The following is a 15,565-nucleotide window of genomic DNA, read 5'->3' as shown; positions in this document are numbered from 1 at the left end:
TTGCCAATATTTTGGACATGTCTCATGAAATTAACAGAGTTTAATTACAAAGAGAAGCTGGCCTACCTGGAAAAGACTGGGTTACAGTCATTTTGGAAAGTATTGCTATAACTGGGTCGTATCTTCCTAGTCTAAAATGATCTGTCAGTAATCTCTATCTGCAATTTCAGGCAGTCTTAGAAGGAAAACCTCACTTTTTACATTAGAAAAAAATTATACCCCACAGGAAGAAATAAGTTCAAAGAGAAAAATTGGAATTAGAATTAAAATCTTCATTTTCAGTTCTTTAAGTGCAAGGTTTTTTCATCATTTTAACAATACGTGTTTTGTTTGCCTTCTAATGTCATAACATTTCAGAAAGGCTGAAATTAGATTTCTGAGTAAATATTTTAAAAGATTAAATTTGTAATTGTAAATATTTAGATAAATTAGATATTAACTAATATGAATTTATGTAATTATTGTATAAATATTTAGAGAATATTGTTTAAGATTAATAAATTAGATATAGACACAGTGCAGATAGAAGTGAATATTCCTCTTGATAATATAAGCACCTTGGTATATTAATGTTACCGAAACACACATAACTTATCACTGAAAACCCAGGGAGCTAGAAGGCAGAACAGCTCTTTTTTGGAAATATCATTTTGAAAGATAAGTATGTTTTTATTCTGTAGGTTGGAATTCTGGAAAGATATATTCAACAAGCAGTAGAGGTAGAGAGTATGGCTTAAGAGAGAAAATAAAATGGGTAGTATTGTAAGAATAACTGGATCACTAAAAATAGGTTAGGTTTTTAAGATTGTAAGTGGAGAGAAGCTAGCACCAGACCAAGGATATTAAGGAAATGTTCATTTTTAGAATGTAAGAAGAAGAAATAATTACAGTAATATCTAGGATAGGAGCCTGTTGATTACAAGTGACAGAAAACCCAATCCAAATTGTCTTGAGAAAAAACAAATATTGTCTCCTGGAACTAAAAAGTCAGGTGACTATAACTGGATTAAGGGTTCAGACAAAGACACAAGGATTTGGTTTCTTTCCTTGCTTTGAACTCCATTGTGTTGGCAGTATTTTCAGGTTCCGTATGATGGCCTCTAGCACCTTTAGGCTCTTCCCTTGCTGTGGTAAGATAGCTACAGCAACTCCAGCCTCATATCTTCTAAAATTAAAATCCAAGGGGGAATGAGAGTTTCTCTTCCCCAGCATTGATTTGAATAAAAGTCCTGGGCCACCTGTGAAACAGTCTGTGCAAAGGGAATGGAATGCTCTAATTGGCTTAAGTCTGGGCCTCATGCCACATGGGCTAACAGTGAGGAAGTGGTTGTTCCAAAGAGAAATTCTTTTTAGGTGGGAAAAGAGTGACTATATATATGCAGGGTGAAAAAACAACTTTCACTGGAAATACTAACATTTATTAAGTGCTTACTGTGTATTGGGTACTCTACTGGACACTTTACATACTTTATCTCATTTAATCATCATAACTAATTTGTCAGGTAGGTATTATTAGCCTCATTTTACATAAGAAAGAAAACAAAGTATAGTATCTTCATGAAGATAAGCCAGGTGAGAGTTTTAATAAGAAAGGGATTCAAGTGTGGAGAATGGTGATCTTATAAAAATATTATTTATTAGGGTTTTATAGAAATGCAGAAATGCATAAAAATTGGGTCATAATCCTTTCACTCAGATAATCCTATATTAAATATATAAGTGGATAGATTAAATAATACTGTGAGCATTGTTGAAAACTTCAAACAGAACAGAAACATATAAAATTAGAATTTAAAGCTTTCCTTCTCATCCCAGTGCCCCCACCCTTTTAGGGGTCTCCATTATTAAGTGTCTTGCATATCTTCCCAGAAAATGTTTTGGTATCCACCAGCTTAAATATATCTCACTTTTTCTTTTCACAAAAGGAATTGAATCATATAATACAGCTGTATACCTTGGTTTTGTCATTTAACATAGACATCTTTCTATATCAACATGTACAAATTCATCTCATTTTTAAAATAGTTTTTTTTTTCTTTTTTGAGATGGAGTCTCACTCTGTCACCCAGGCTGGAGCGTAGTGGCACAATCTTGGCTCACTGCAACCTCCACCTCCTGGGTTCAAGTGATTCTCCTGCCTCAGCCTCCCGAGTAGCTGGAATTATAGGCGCCTGCCACCACGCCCAGCTAATTTTCATTATAAGTATAGCCAATACGAATAATATTGAAGTATAGCTATTAATCATAGCTAGAATTTCAAGGAAATGTAAATACCACAGCGTACACATACACTTTCGCAAATGCATACAGGAATTGAGATGGGGTGGGAGTTGGAGGTCTTTACTAATTAAACCATGGTTGTCCAACCCACGATCCATGGGCCACATGCGACCCAGGACGGCCTTGAATGCAGCCCAACACAAATTTGTAAATGTCCTTAAGACATTATGAGATTTTTTTGTGATTTTTTTTTTCTTTAGCTCATCAGCCATCATTAATGTTAGTGTATTTTATGTGTGGCCCAAGACAATTCTTCCTCCAGTGTGGCCTAGGGAAGCCGAAAGATTGGACACCCCTGATAAAGTAAACGGCCATACTGTTTCCTGTGGCTAAGCCTTTGAGTCCGTGCCTGGAAATGGTTAGCCTGCTTCTCTCTCTTTTCTACTGTACAAGAGATCTCAGCTCAAGTGTGCAAGTTCTGTGATGGCACCAATCTGAATAAAAGGCTTGCCTTTCTCCTTTCTTCTTTCTCTATTGGAGAAGAGACACAGGAGTCTGGTCAGAGCTATCAATTTAGGGGACCGTTGATAAAAACTGTACTTCTTTTAATAGGACCTTGGTTAGTAATAAGCCAGCCTGCTTTCTCTATTAACTAGTATGCAAGTGACCCAAAGAAAACTCGGTATAAATATGCTTGTGATCTAGCTCTTGAATTTCTTATCTATTCTTCACATTCTTGTTCACTACTAGAGATTTTTCTGCCACTTCTTATCTATAGGTACATTCTTGTTGACAAGTCATGGTCTCCCTGTTTATCATCTAAAATTTTTCTTATTCTTAGTGCTTTTACCTCTTAGTTTTATTTCCTAAATCTAATTCTTTTATTTTCTTTTTTAAAAACCATCTTTTTTTTTAAAGTGTACAGTTCAGTGACATTAAGTATATCCACAGTTGTGCCACTGTCACATCCATTCATTCTTCCATCCATCCACAGAACTCTTCATCTTGCAGAACTGAAACTGTACCCATTGAACAATAACTCCCTATTCTTCCTTCCCCTAGCCCCTGGCAGCCATCATTCTACTTTTTGTTTCTATGAATTTGACTACTCTAGGTACCTTATATAAGTGGAATTCATACAGTATTTGTCCTTTTGTACTAGCTTTTTTCAATTAGCATAATGCTTACTTAGGTCTAACTCTTAATTATATTTTCTTGATTTTAACCCTTCCATATTATAAACACATATATCCACACAGAGATGTAAAATATATGAACATTTAAATTTCTAATTTTTGATAGTATTTCAGAGTTCTGTAATGAACAGATTTGAATATACAGACAGTCTCAGACTATGATGGTTTGACATGATTTATATTGACTTTATGATGGTGTGAAAGGAAAGCACTTTTCAGTAGAAACTGTCTTTAAATCTCTGGGTGAGATAGGAAGCCACTGAAGAGTGTTCAGCAGTGGTTTATTTAATCTAATTTGTATTTTTTAGAGACAGGGTCTCACTCTGTTAGCCAGGCTGGGGTTCAGTGGCATGAACATAGCTCACTGTAACTTTAAGCTCCTGTGCTCAAGCAGTCCTCCTGCTTCAGCCTTCCCAAGTAGCGAGGACTACTGGCATTCGCCACCATGCCTGGCTAATTATTTATTTTTTTGTAAAGAAGGGGGTCTCACTATGTTGCCCAGGCTGGTCTTGAACTCCTGGCCTCAAGCAGTCTTCCTGCCTTGGTCTCCTAAAGTGCTGTGATCACAGGTGTGAGGCATTGTACCTGGCTGTGGTTTATTTTAAATCAGTCACATGGGCTGTTGTGGTGAGCATACATTGTAGAGTGGCTCAGAGGCTAATTAGGAAGCTGCTGTAGTAATTCTGGTTAAGAGAAGATGGCATCTTGGATTGCGGTCATAGTGGAGGCGGTGAAATAGTTTACATTTTGAAGATAAAGCCAACAAATGTTTTTATTTACAAGTTGGATTTGGTATGTGAGAGAAGAGTAAATCATGACTTAAGTTTTTGGTGTTTGTAACTGGAAGAATGGAATTGCCATTTACCAAGATGGGTAAGAATGTGGTAGGAGCAAAGTTGGAGGGAAAATCACGGTTTTGATTTGGATCTTGTTAAATTTGAAATGTCTGTTAGACATTCAAATAGAGTTGTCAAATAGATATAAAAGTGTGGGGTTCAGTGGAGAGGTATGAAACAGAAATATGAAATTAGTAGTTGTCACTATATGGTGAATATATTTACATTCATATTAAGCTATAAAACTGGATGAGTTCACCATGGCAGTGAGTGCAGATACAGAAGAGGTACAAGGACTGAGCCTACCATTTAAGGCTGGGGATATCAGGAGAAAGTAACATTTGGTTATTCCCTCTAATTCTCTGTAGTTCCTTTCCCTCCTTAAACTGCTAGTGAAGTAAATGCCAACACCCTTATCAAGATTGAAAAGAAATCCCACATAGTTCCATATGCTGCTAGAGGACTGCCCCTTTTTCCCTTATGAAAGTCTGTATCAATGCTGCCTAAGAGAGCAGTTCCAAGAAGGCTATGGTTTAAATTGATTAGCCACCTTTTCTCAAGAGACATTTGGGACTACTGTGTCATACCTTACATCCCTGTTTACCTCAGTCTCCACATTCAAGATAATTCCCTGCATTCGTTTGTTATTAGGATTAGCTGTTGATGACAGTAACTTAAATATGATGCAACTATTCTCTATCACTTAAAACTTTGATGGTACAGGATTGATGTGACTTTCCACAAGGTCAGAAATCTTGGCTCTTTTTTATCTTGCTGTGTTATACATGGCCTTGATGGCATGGCATGGGGAGTGTCACTCTTCCGAGTTTTTATTTGCCAATTATGCTGTGATTTTATATAACTTTTTTTTTGAGACAGAGTCTCTCTTTGTTGCCCAGGCTGGAGTGCAGTGGTGTGATCTCGGCTTACTGCAACCTCCACCTCCTGAGTTCCAGCGATTCCCCTGCCTCAGCCTCCTGAGTAGCTGGGATTACAGGTGCGTGCCACCACCCTGGCTAATTTTTTGTATTTTTAGTAGAGATGGGGTTTCATTGTGTTAGCTAGGATGGTCTTGATCTCCTGACCTTGTGATCCACCTGCCTCGGCCCCCCAAAGTGCTGGGATTACAGGCGTGAGCCACTGTGCCGGGCAATTTTATGTACGTTTATAAGAAGTAATGAAATGGGTTCCTTAGATAACTCGCTGTGAAATTAGACAATGTGAACTTAGGTACGTACTATTACTGTTGGACAGTATATCTGATGCAGGGCAGGCAAGCTCCAAAACTGGGGGTTAGCCCAGGAGTGTTCTTGGCATGGCCCAAGAAAGAATTCAAGGGCAAGCTGGTGGTGTTATACAGCAACTTTTATTGAAGCAGCAGTGTATAGCAGCAGCAGAGGTACTGTTCCTTGCGGAGCAGGGCTACCCCATAGGTAGTGTGCCCAGAGGAGCAGCTCAAAGGCACTTCTGCAGTCATATTTGTGCCCACTTTTAGCTATATGCAAATTAACAAGTGGGCTATGCAGAAATTTCTAGAAAAACAGGTAACTTCCTGGTGTTACCATGGCAATAGTAAACTGATATGGCATACTGATAGGCATGTCTTACAGAGAGGTGCTTTCACCTCTTCTGTGTTTTAGCCAGTCCCCAATCTGGTCCCATGTCTGAGCTCTGCCTCCGGAGTTGAGTCCTGCCTCTTACCTCATTTCTACCCCTCACAGAATATAAAATCCAGATTGGGCCAGTAGGTTGATGATATTATAATAACCACTGTTGGTTTCAGTATTATTAATGCCTTGTGTGGCCACACCTAGTTTCAAGGGCAGCTAGGAAACATAGTCTTTGTTCTAGGTGGCCAGATGTATAGCAAAACTTCAAATTCCTATACCACAGAAGCAGGGATGAATGGATATTGCAGGATAGCCAGCTGTTTCTACCATCTCCAACCATCTATCTTAAACCATTAGTTCTTCACCATCTAAATTTTTTTGGAACTCACTGTGTGTCATTAGCCAAATCAGTCCTCCACTTTTATTCTGAATGATCCCTTTACTCTCAAAGTCTAACTTAAATCTGGTTGTTTCCTAAGGAAACTGCTTTTCTTTTCTTTTCTCTTTTTTTTTTTTTTTGAGACGGAATTTCACTCTTGTTGCCCAGGCTGGAGTGCAATGGTGCGATCTCGGCTTACTGCAACCTCTGCCTCCCGGGTTCAAGCGATTCTCCTGCCTCAGCCTCCTGAGTAGCAGGGATTATAGGCACGCACCACCATGCCCAGCTAATTTTTTATTTTTAGTAGAGACAGGGTTTCTGCATGTTTGTCAGACTGGTCTCAAACTCCCGACCTCAGCTGATCTGCCCGACTCGGCCTCCCAAAGTGCTGGGATTACAGGCGTGAGCCACCATGCCCGTCCCTGGAAACTGCTTTTCTTATAGATCTCTCAAGTAGAAGCTATTTTGCCTCCCAAACTCCCATATGTCACAGTCTTATCTCTCGTTACTGTATCTGGACAGTTGATTCTGTTTCTCCTTCCTGTCTAAAATCTCCTGGTCCCTTTGAAACAAGTCCAGGATGTGGAGAAATAGGAACACTTTTACACTGTTGGTGGGACTATAAACTAGTTCAACCCTTGTGGAAGTCAGTGTGGCGATTCCTCAGGGATCTAGAACTAGAAATACCATTTGACCCAGCCATCCCATTAGTGGGTATATACCCAAAGGACTATAAATCATGCTGCTATAAAGACACATGCACACGTATGTTTATTGTGGCACTATTCACAATAGCAAAGACTTGGAACCAACCCAAATGTCCAACAATGATAGACTGGATTAAGAAAATGTGGCACATATACACCGTGGAATACTATGCAGCCATAAAAATGATGAGTTCATGTCCTTTGTAGGGACATGGATGAAATTGGAAGTCATCATTCTCAGTAAACTATCGCAAGAACAAAAAACCAAACACCGCATATTCTCACTCATAGGTGGGAATTGAACAATGAGAACACATGGACACAGGAAGGGGAACATCACACTCTGGGGACTGTTGTGGGGTGGGTGGAGGGGGGAGGGATATCTTTAGGAGATATACCTAATACTAAATGACGAGTTAATGGGTGCAGCACAGCAGCATGGCACATGTATACATATGTAACTAACCTGCACATTGTGCACATGTACCCTAAAACTTAAAGTATAATAATAATAAAAAATTGAAAATCATTTTTTAAGGATGATTTCAATCACCATTTTTCTATATAAATCTAAGTAGATGACTGAAAATCATTATGAGATCTATTTAGAAAAAGGGTAATTATCCCCATCACTTCTCCATTTAACAGTTCAATTTGGCCTGTTCTTAAGCCTGGAAAGGTTGAATGGAACCTCATAATGGCTTATCTCAGCTTTAATTCTTGGTCCCACCCATTAAGGCCCATGTATTAATTTCATATTATTGCTGTAACAGATTACCATAAATTAAAGGGCTTTAAATACCCAACTCTATTATATTACAACTCTGTAGATGAGAAATCTGACTCGGGTTATGTTAATATCAAGGTGTTGACAGAACTGTGTTTCTTTCTAGAATCTCTAGGGGAGAATTTGTTTTCTGGCCCTTTCCAGCCTCTAGAAGCTGTCCTCATTACTAGGCTTGTAACCCCTTTATATCTTAAAAGCTAGCAATGGCCAGTTGAGTCTTTCTCATGTCACATTGCTGTGATGCTGACTTTTCTTCTGCTTCCCTCTTCTACATTTAAGGGCCTTGTATATTTATTTGGGTTCACTGGATGATCCAGAATAATTGTCCTATTTTAAGATCACTGGAATATGAAATTTACATTCCATATGAAACATTAGTTCTTTTTAGCTACCTAACATTTTCTCTCTCTCTATATTTATATAGAATGTATTTATATATTATTAATTACATAAATATATTTTATGTAATATACTTATATGTTACATATATAATAATATAATATATATATTTATAGGTTCTGGGGGTTAGGACATGACATCTTTCTGAGACCATTATTTTGCCTACCACGGTCATGATGTATTTTCCTTAGTATATATTGCTAGATTCTGCTTGTTAAGATTTCCTTAGGGCTTTCCACATTTTTGCTCCTGAGGGATATTTTTCTGTACTTTTCTTGACTTGTGATGTCCCTGTCCAGTTTGGATATCAGAGTAATGGTGGTGTATTGATGCAATGTTCTGGACAATGTTTCTTAGGCTTATCTTTTCTGGAAGAGTTTGTTTGTAATTGATGTGATTTTTTCATTAAATGCTTGGAAGAATTTGCCATGGAAAAAAAAAAAAAAAAAGAAACAAGTCCTACCAGATTAAACCATTCTCTGCTGTGCTTTTATGCGGTCATCTGCATATCTCTTTGCTCTTCCCTCATTCAATGAATATTTTAGCATGCGGCTAATTGTCCTTATCTCTACTACTATTCTTGTCATTATCTTGACATCATTAAAATGTCCACAAATAAATCCCTGGCCTGTCAGTTCCTTGACCTCAGCCACCCACTTTCACAGTCATAACCTATCTTATCATTACCAATATCTATACTGGCTCTAAAATCTGTTTAAGTATCCCATTGTCTATCTCCACTTCTTTTTGCTAGTTAACTTCTTCTGGAATCTTAATGCCAACAATTCTAAAGACTTCAGTAGGATTTCCAGGCCATTGAATCTACCACTTTTTCATAGTCTCTTTGGTAATTTCATCTTATTCCATGGCTTTGAATATAATCTTTTTGCTGACAACCCTCAAATTGATATCTAATTGATATCTGCAACTCCAACTTCCCACTTGACTCCAGACTTACTATATTATATCTCATTTCTCTTTGACTTCTCCATTGGGTTGTCTTATAGAAACCTTGCACTTAACATATCCAAAACAGAATGTTTGATATCACCCCATTCCAACCTGTTTCTCAATCTTCCTCATTTCAATAAATGGCAACTCCATTCCACCTATTGAAACTTTACAGTCATTTTTTACTACTGTTTTTCTTTTTTGTTTTTTGAGACTGAGTCTCACTCTGACGCCCAGGCTGGAGTGCAGTAGCGTGATCTCGGCTCACTGCAACCTCCACTTCCCGGGTTCAAGCTATTCTCCTGCCTCAGCCTCCTGAGTAGCTGGGATTACAGGCATGTGCCACCACACCCGGCTAATTTTTGTATTTTTAATAGAGACAGGGTTTCACCATGTTGGTCAGGCTGGTCTCGAACTCCTCACCTCATGATCCGCCTGCCTCGGCCTCCCAAAGTGCTGGAATTACAGGCGTGAGCCACTGCGCCTGGCCACAACTGTTTTTCTTAAACTGAATTCACCAGCAAATCTTCTGGAATCTTTCCTCAAAATATATTTAGCATATGACTACTTCATGCTACTTGTACTGTTGCCTTGTCCTTTATCTAAGTCACTTTCATTTCTCTTTTGGGGTATTGAAATCCTAACTGGTCTTACTGCGTCCAGTCTTATTCATTTTCCCTCCTGATAGGCTCTTTTTTGTATACCATCCATTGCATCCATTTAAATGTAAGTCAGTTCATATTGCTTATTTACTCATAACTTCTCCACTGGCTTCTTGTTCATTCAGAAGAAAAACTAAAGCTTTTATTATGACTTTCCAAGGCCCTGCACGTTGTGTCCCACCCTCTCCTTCCCTAATTTCCTGCCAGTCCCTCACTCATTTTATTTTAGGCATACTGGCCTTCATATTCTGACTTAGCTTTAAAAGAATTACTGGCTGGTGTATTTAGAATAGTTTGTAGGGGTAAATGTAGGAATAGGAAGATCAATTTTGAGGCCACTGCAATAATTGAGGCAGGGGATGGTGGTGGCTTTGGATTATGATGGAGGTGCTGAGAAGTGACCAGATTTGCTGTGTATTTTAGTGGTTGGACTCTCAGATTTCGTTGGGCCCATTTTTTCCTCTCAAGCCTCATAAATGTTGACCCACACTGGACCAAAAACAACTTATAAATGATTTTTAGTAGCAAAGACATGGTTGCTGCTACTTGCTCCCTATGTAAAGTTGCAAAGTTACCTATACCCTCAAAATTGTCTTTCTATTATCTAAACCCAACCCCTGCCCCAATACCACTGGTTAGTCAGATCCTCATGATCAATCCCTTTAGGCAGATAAAAACACCTCAATGCAGCGTTCAGGCAGCTCTGCACTTCCCCAAATTGGCTATGTTTTAACATTACTTTTCTTTTATTCCCTCATTCAATCCCACATGAAAGTACACATATCATTCATACAGGTGGTCTCAGATAAATGGAATTGTGTGAGGAAAATCTTTCTGAGTAAGGGAGAATCTTCCCAGTGTTAGAATGCCATTGTCTTACTTTCTCTGATTCCTTGGCATGATGTTTCTGAATTGTTAGTGATTCCTTTCTTGTAAAAACCATACTGATTCTACTATTTATAGAGGATTATGATTTATTCTGATCAGGAATTATCCTAATTATTATGGATTTTGGCAGTTTGAGCTTTTCTGATGTAGAATAACATCATGTCTTTTAAGTTTCTGATTGTAATAGTATATTCAATTTTTATGTGTATTGTTGTTATCTATTGTATTCTCATTTCCAGAAGCAAATATTTATCTGCCTTTCTTCTTTTAAAATCCTTATAAGCTGAGTAAATTTCAATTATTGTGAAAAAGCAGCATTTCGTAAAATGTTATTAGTCTTTTTTCCCCTGTCTAATTGGTGGGGGCCTGATGGAAGAGGGAGTTTGGAGGAAGGTGGAGAACTCCTAAAGACCAAAAAAGTGAACTTAGGAAGTGTGCCTGGGAGACATTGTATTCTAGCTCTGGCTGTGCTCCACATAGTTTCATACTTTTGAAGTTCAACAGAAATCACCTTAAGAGAACTGGAAGAGAAAGAAGTGAAAAGAGTGCTTTGAAATACAGCTTTATTTAGTAGCTTGCTGATCTAAAGGTTCTTGGATTCATGAGAATGAGAAATTATCTAAGAGAGGCCTACTGAATTCTTATCTATAGTCAGTACCTCCTTTGATGTAGTTAGCAGTAATTTTCAACTTAGTAAAGAGGATTTTTTCCCTTTAATTACACTTTCATTTGATTTACATTTGCCTAGTTAGGTTAGTGATGTTACTCAGAATTCTGTAAATGTAAATCGGACTCAGACAATTTAGCATTTTCTTGATTTCTCTTTTTTTTTGTACAACATCTATATTCATAGCAATGATTTGTGTCTTTTGATGATATGGCTGTTTGGGGAATGTTATTCTTCTTTTCCTAAGTTTTTATGTGGCAATTACACTGTGATTTTTACATAACTTTTATAAGCAATTTATTACCTCTTCCTTAAATAAGTCACCTATTTTTCACATTGTCACTGTGGTAACCATAACTGTTGGGCAGTGTATCTGCCCCACTGCAGAATGTCAACCCCAGATTGGGCCACTAGTTCTATGATGTTGTATTTTTCCACATGGATTCTAGAATTGTAGCTTAGCCCTCAATCAGACCTTGGATATTTGTATCCAGTAGACAGGACCAAAATTGATTTGCAATTGAAGAGTTCCCAGTTTGTGGAATCTTTTTATTTGGCCTCAGGACATGGAAATTCTTTACCTGACCAGATTTACCTAGTGGTGTTCTGCGTAGATCTGTCTCAGGCAGGTTTAGAGGACTCCTGGGGTTCAGCCCAAAGCTCTCCGTCATCCCTTGTTAGGATTGGCACACCCACTAGTTTTCTTTCTCTTTCCATGTACTTGATGTCAGAAGGACTGAAGGTGCTCGTTGGGGTGCAATGATTTTTGTTTGCTTTTTGTGTTTGTATATGTACATTTGTTTTTAATGCTGACTTTATATTTTCTCTCCTTTTATTTTTACAGTAAACACAATCAAGTGGCATCTTAAATTTTTGCTGGAAGTGGAGTCATGAGACTAAAGATATCTCTTTTAAAAGAACCAAAGCATATCCTTTTAATGCTTATAAATCTTATTGGATTTTCTTAATTATAGTATTGTTAAAAGTTTCTCTATTTTATATCCTAGTTGAAGAATAGATTTTTTTTTTCATTCCTTTAGTGGCTGTTTACCTAAATTGTTTTAAAGTATTTAAGATCATGTGTTGTAAGTAATTCTCCAAAGTGAACCGTTTGCTATAAATCTTATTTTAAAATTCTTACTGACGTTTTTCTTACTCTACTTAAGTACTATACTTAAATACTTAAAAAGCAGTTTTTGTTTACTTTAGTAGGATCTTAAAAAGAAGCTTTTTTTTTTTTTTTTTTTTGAGACAGAGTCTCACTCTGTCACCCACGCTGGAGTACAGTGGTGTGATCTCAACTCACTGCAACCTCTACCTCCTGGGTTCAAGTGATTCTCCTGCCTCAGCCTCCTGAGCAGCTCAGACTACAGGCACCCGCCAACATGCCCGGCTAATTTTTGTATTTTTGGTAGAGACGGGGTTTCACCATGTTGGCCAGGCTGGTCTCGAACTCTCGACCTCAGGTGATCCACCCGCCCCCAGCCTCCCAAAGTGCTGGGATTACAGGCATGAGCCACCGTGCCTGGCCAAAATGAAGCATTTTTTAAACCAAACTGTTTCTTTGCTAGTGTGATCTAGCATGTATTCATTCCGCTGTGCTCTATTTCTTTACATTCATGATAAAGTGAAGGACAAGTTGGGGAAATCTGAGCAGTCAGATCCTCATTATTTCACATGGGAAGGTGGCAATTAGTAATATTTTCTCAAACACGTGACCCTATATTTTGTCAGCAAGAGTCCCCAGTTATGTGTCAAGGAGATACGACAGGCCCCACTATCATCATTCTTAGACATTTAGACTAATTCTACTCAAAATATCCTTTGTAGACTTTATTGCAGGTCTGTGAAAGAATAGGTAAATAAATTGAAAGTAAGGGCTGAGAAATTTTTGTAGCAATTTGACATTGTTATAATGTCCAATTTTTCTAATATTTTATTTTTATTGTATCTTACGAAATATCCATATGCAATGGATTCGAAATAAAGAAAAATCTGGTCCTTCATCAGAACTAGGAAAGCACTGATTTAAACATTTGGTCAGACATTTTAAATTGGCAGGTGTTTTCATTTATATTATCTTGTCTGCTTATTTAACTATTAAGTGAAGATGTAATTATTTTTATTCCCCCTTAAATAATTTTTACTGTCTTTTCAAAAAAAATGTGCTTTCAAGAGTTCACACCTTACACAATTTTATAGATTTTGACCATGTCTACGGTCTGCCTTTACCTTTCAAGCCAAAGAATAACAATGTTTTTAGACTTTCTTGATCTGGCAGTCTTCTCATTTCTACGATAATTTTAGTTGACCTGTGAGTTTGAAGATAATGTCATGGACGTCTGGCATGTACTTATAGCAGTTTATATAAGGATAAGCTAATGATTTTTGGTTTGAGATGTGTGCATATTTGTTTGTGTGAGTTTTCTTCCTTTCTAGGTTTTACCTAAGCTTCTCCCATTTTAGGTTTTACCTAACATTGTTTAGGCGACAGCAATAATAATACAACAGTTTTTTCAGGAATGGTCTGGTGTCCTTTTGTTTAGATTGTGTTTTGAGTTTTGAGTATTCCGGTGTCTCTTTATTACCTTTTTGTGCAGACTCTTAAGATCTTTCTATAATCTCTCTTTATCTTTTTGGTTTCTGCTTAATCTATTGTATTTTGAAGTATTAAAAAATCTTGGAACATCCTAGAATAATTAGGCACATTGTCTGCATTTCCTTAGAAAAAGCAATCGTATTATTGCTCAGATAAGACAGTAAAAGTATTGGTGAGAAATGAAGGAAATAAAAGGATTATATCATAACAATAAGAACAAACAACTCAACCAGGAATAATCTGGCAATATAGAAATCCAGACGTAGCAAGAGAAAACATCCTTTGTAAATAACAAACTGAAATGCCTTTTAGGTACACAATTCTGCTAGGGTAATCACCCTGTCCTGATGGAGGAAGTGAGGGCTACTTGAGCATCTCAACTTACATAGAAATTCTTCTGATAAATTAGAGCTGAAAAAATGGGTTAAATAAAGTAAAAATTTTAGGGATCATATCTCATCCAGCACTATGCATCTTATAAGTGAAGTAAATTATAATTGAATTATTTCCTAATTTTAATGTAGGAAAGTTTGGTATTGTCAATTAAAAATAAGTGAAGAAATAAAATGAAAAATTTAAAAAAAGTTTGGTAAGATTTTACTTTCAGCTGTTAAACCATAAGTTCTTTCCTAGGTGAATTGTTATGATAATATGTGATTGAAAAGGATAGCCTACTGTTAGATTTCAGTCTTCTTTTGACACTTGATTATTTTTTCCTTAGCAAAAGAATACATGCTTATTTTAATAACTTACATGATACAGACATATATAAAGAAAAAAGTATAGTTCCCTTTGCTCCCTACCTATCCCCCAACAGTTCAGTGTAGATTCTTTGATACCTTTTGATCTACTAGGCCTCTTTTGTATACCTTTTGGCTTTGTGTGTAGAATATTGTGTAACACAAGTTTTAAATTTTCATGTGGTCAGATCTTTTCTCCCCCACCTTTTGGCATCTGGATTTCTTTCTTGCTTTCAGTTTTTACAATTCTTTTAATAGATGCTTATTTTCTTTTATATAGAAAAAAATACCAGTCATAAAATGGAAAATACATTTAGAATCTTGAAACCATTTGACCCTATTTTACTTATACCTTATAATCTGCATCTGTGAATTATTCATTAAGATTTAAGACTTTTGTATGTTTTATGTCTCTTTAACATGGTGACACATCAAGAATTAGTAAGCTGTGTGGGCTGGACTACTGCTGAAGAGCTGTATTCATGTAGTGATGATCACCAGATAGTGAAGTGGAACTTGTTAACCAGTGAAACAACTCAAATAGTAAAGCTTCCTGATGATATTTACCCTATTGATTTTCACTGGTTTCCAAAAAGTTTGGGTGTAAAGAAACAAACCCAGGCAGAAAGCTTTGTCCTCACAAGTTCTGATGGTAAGTTTTAAATAAACATTATATGCTCGCCATTGTATTTAAAAGACTTAATAGTATGATTTATGCTTTGAGTTGTTTTACAAAACTGGTATTTGTAGATCTGCGTATTTTTATCCACATATTGTATTTCTTTTCTGAATAGTCACTTGGTTTGTGTATGGGCTATGAAATTATTGTCATGGAAGAAAGTTAGTTTAACTGGCATATACTAGGATTGAATATGGGTCTTTGGCTTTATTATATATATATATATTTAGAGATGGGGTCTCACT

General features: G+C 37.0%; 1 protein-coding gene across 6 annotated transcripts in view; it reads left to right on the top strand.

Moving 5' to 3' along the window:
- Nucleotides 1–15,565, top strand: part of IFT80 (intraflagellar transport 80) — a 146,980-nt gene that overhangs the window by 3,062 nt on the left and 128,353 nt on the right. For 2 of the 6 annotated variants that reach the window (XM_054680288.2, XM_054680287.2), the window contains exons 2-3: nucleotides 12,147–12,231; nucleotides 15,074–15,293. The exons of 1 other annotated variant lie outside the window; for it this stretch is intronic. In XM_054680288.2, the coding sequence (XP_054536263.1) occupies nucleotides 12,193–12,231; nucleotides 15,074–15,293 (259 nt within the window). In that variant the 5' untranslated portion in view covers nucleotides 12,147–12,192. 6 annotated transcript variants of the gene reach the window in all.

This window comes from Pan troglodytes, chromosome 2 (assembly GCF_028858775.2).
Source record: "Pan troglodytes isolate AG18354 chromosome 2, NHGRI_mPanTro3-v2.0_pri, whole genome shotgun sequence".
NCBI lineage: Eukaryota > Metazoa > Chordata > Mammalia > Primates > Hominidae > Pan > Pan troglodytes.
This window is presented reverse-complemented; position numbering and strand designations above follow the sequence as displayed.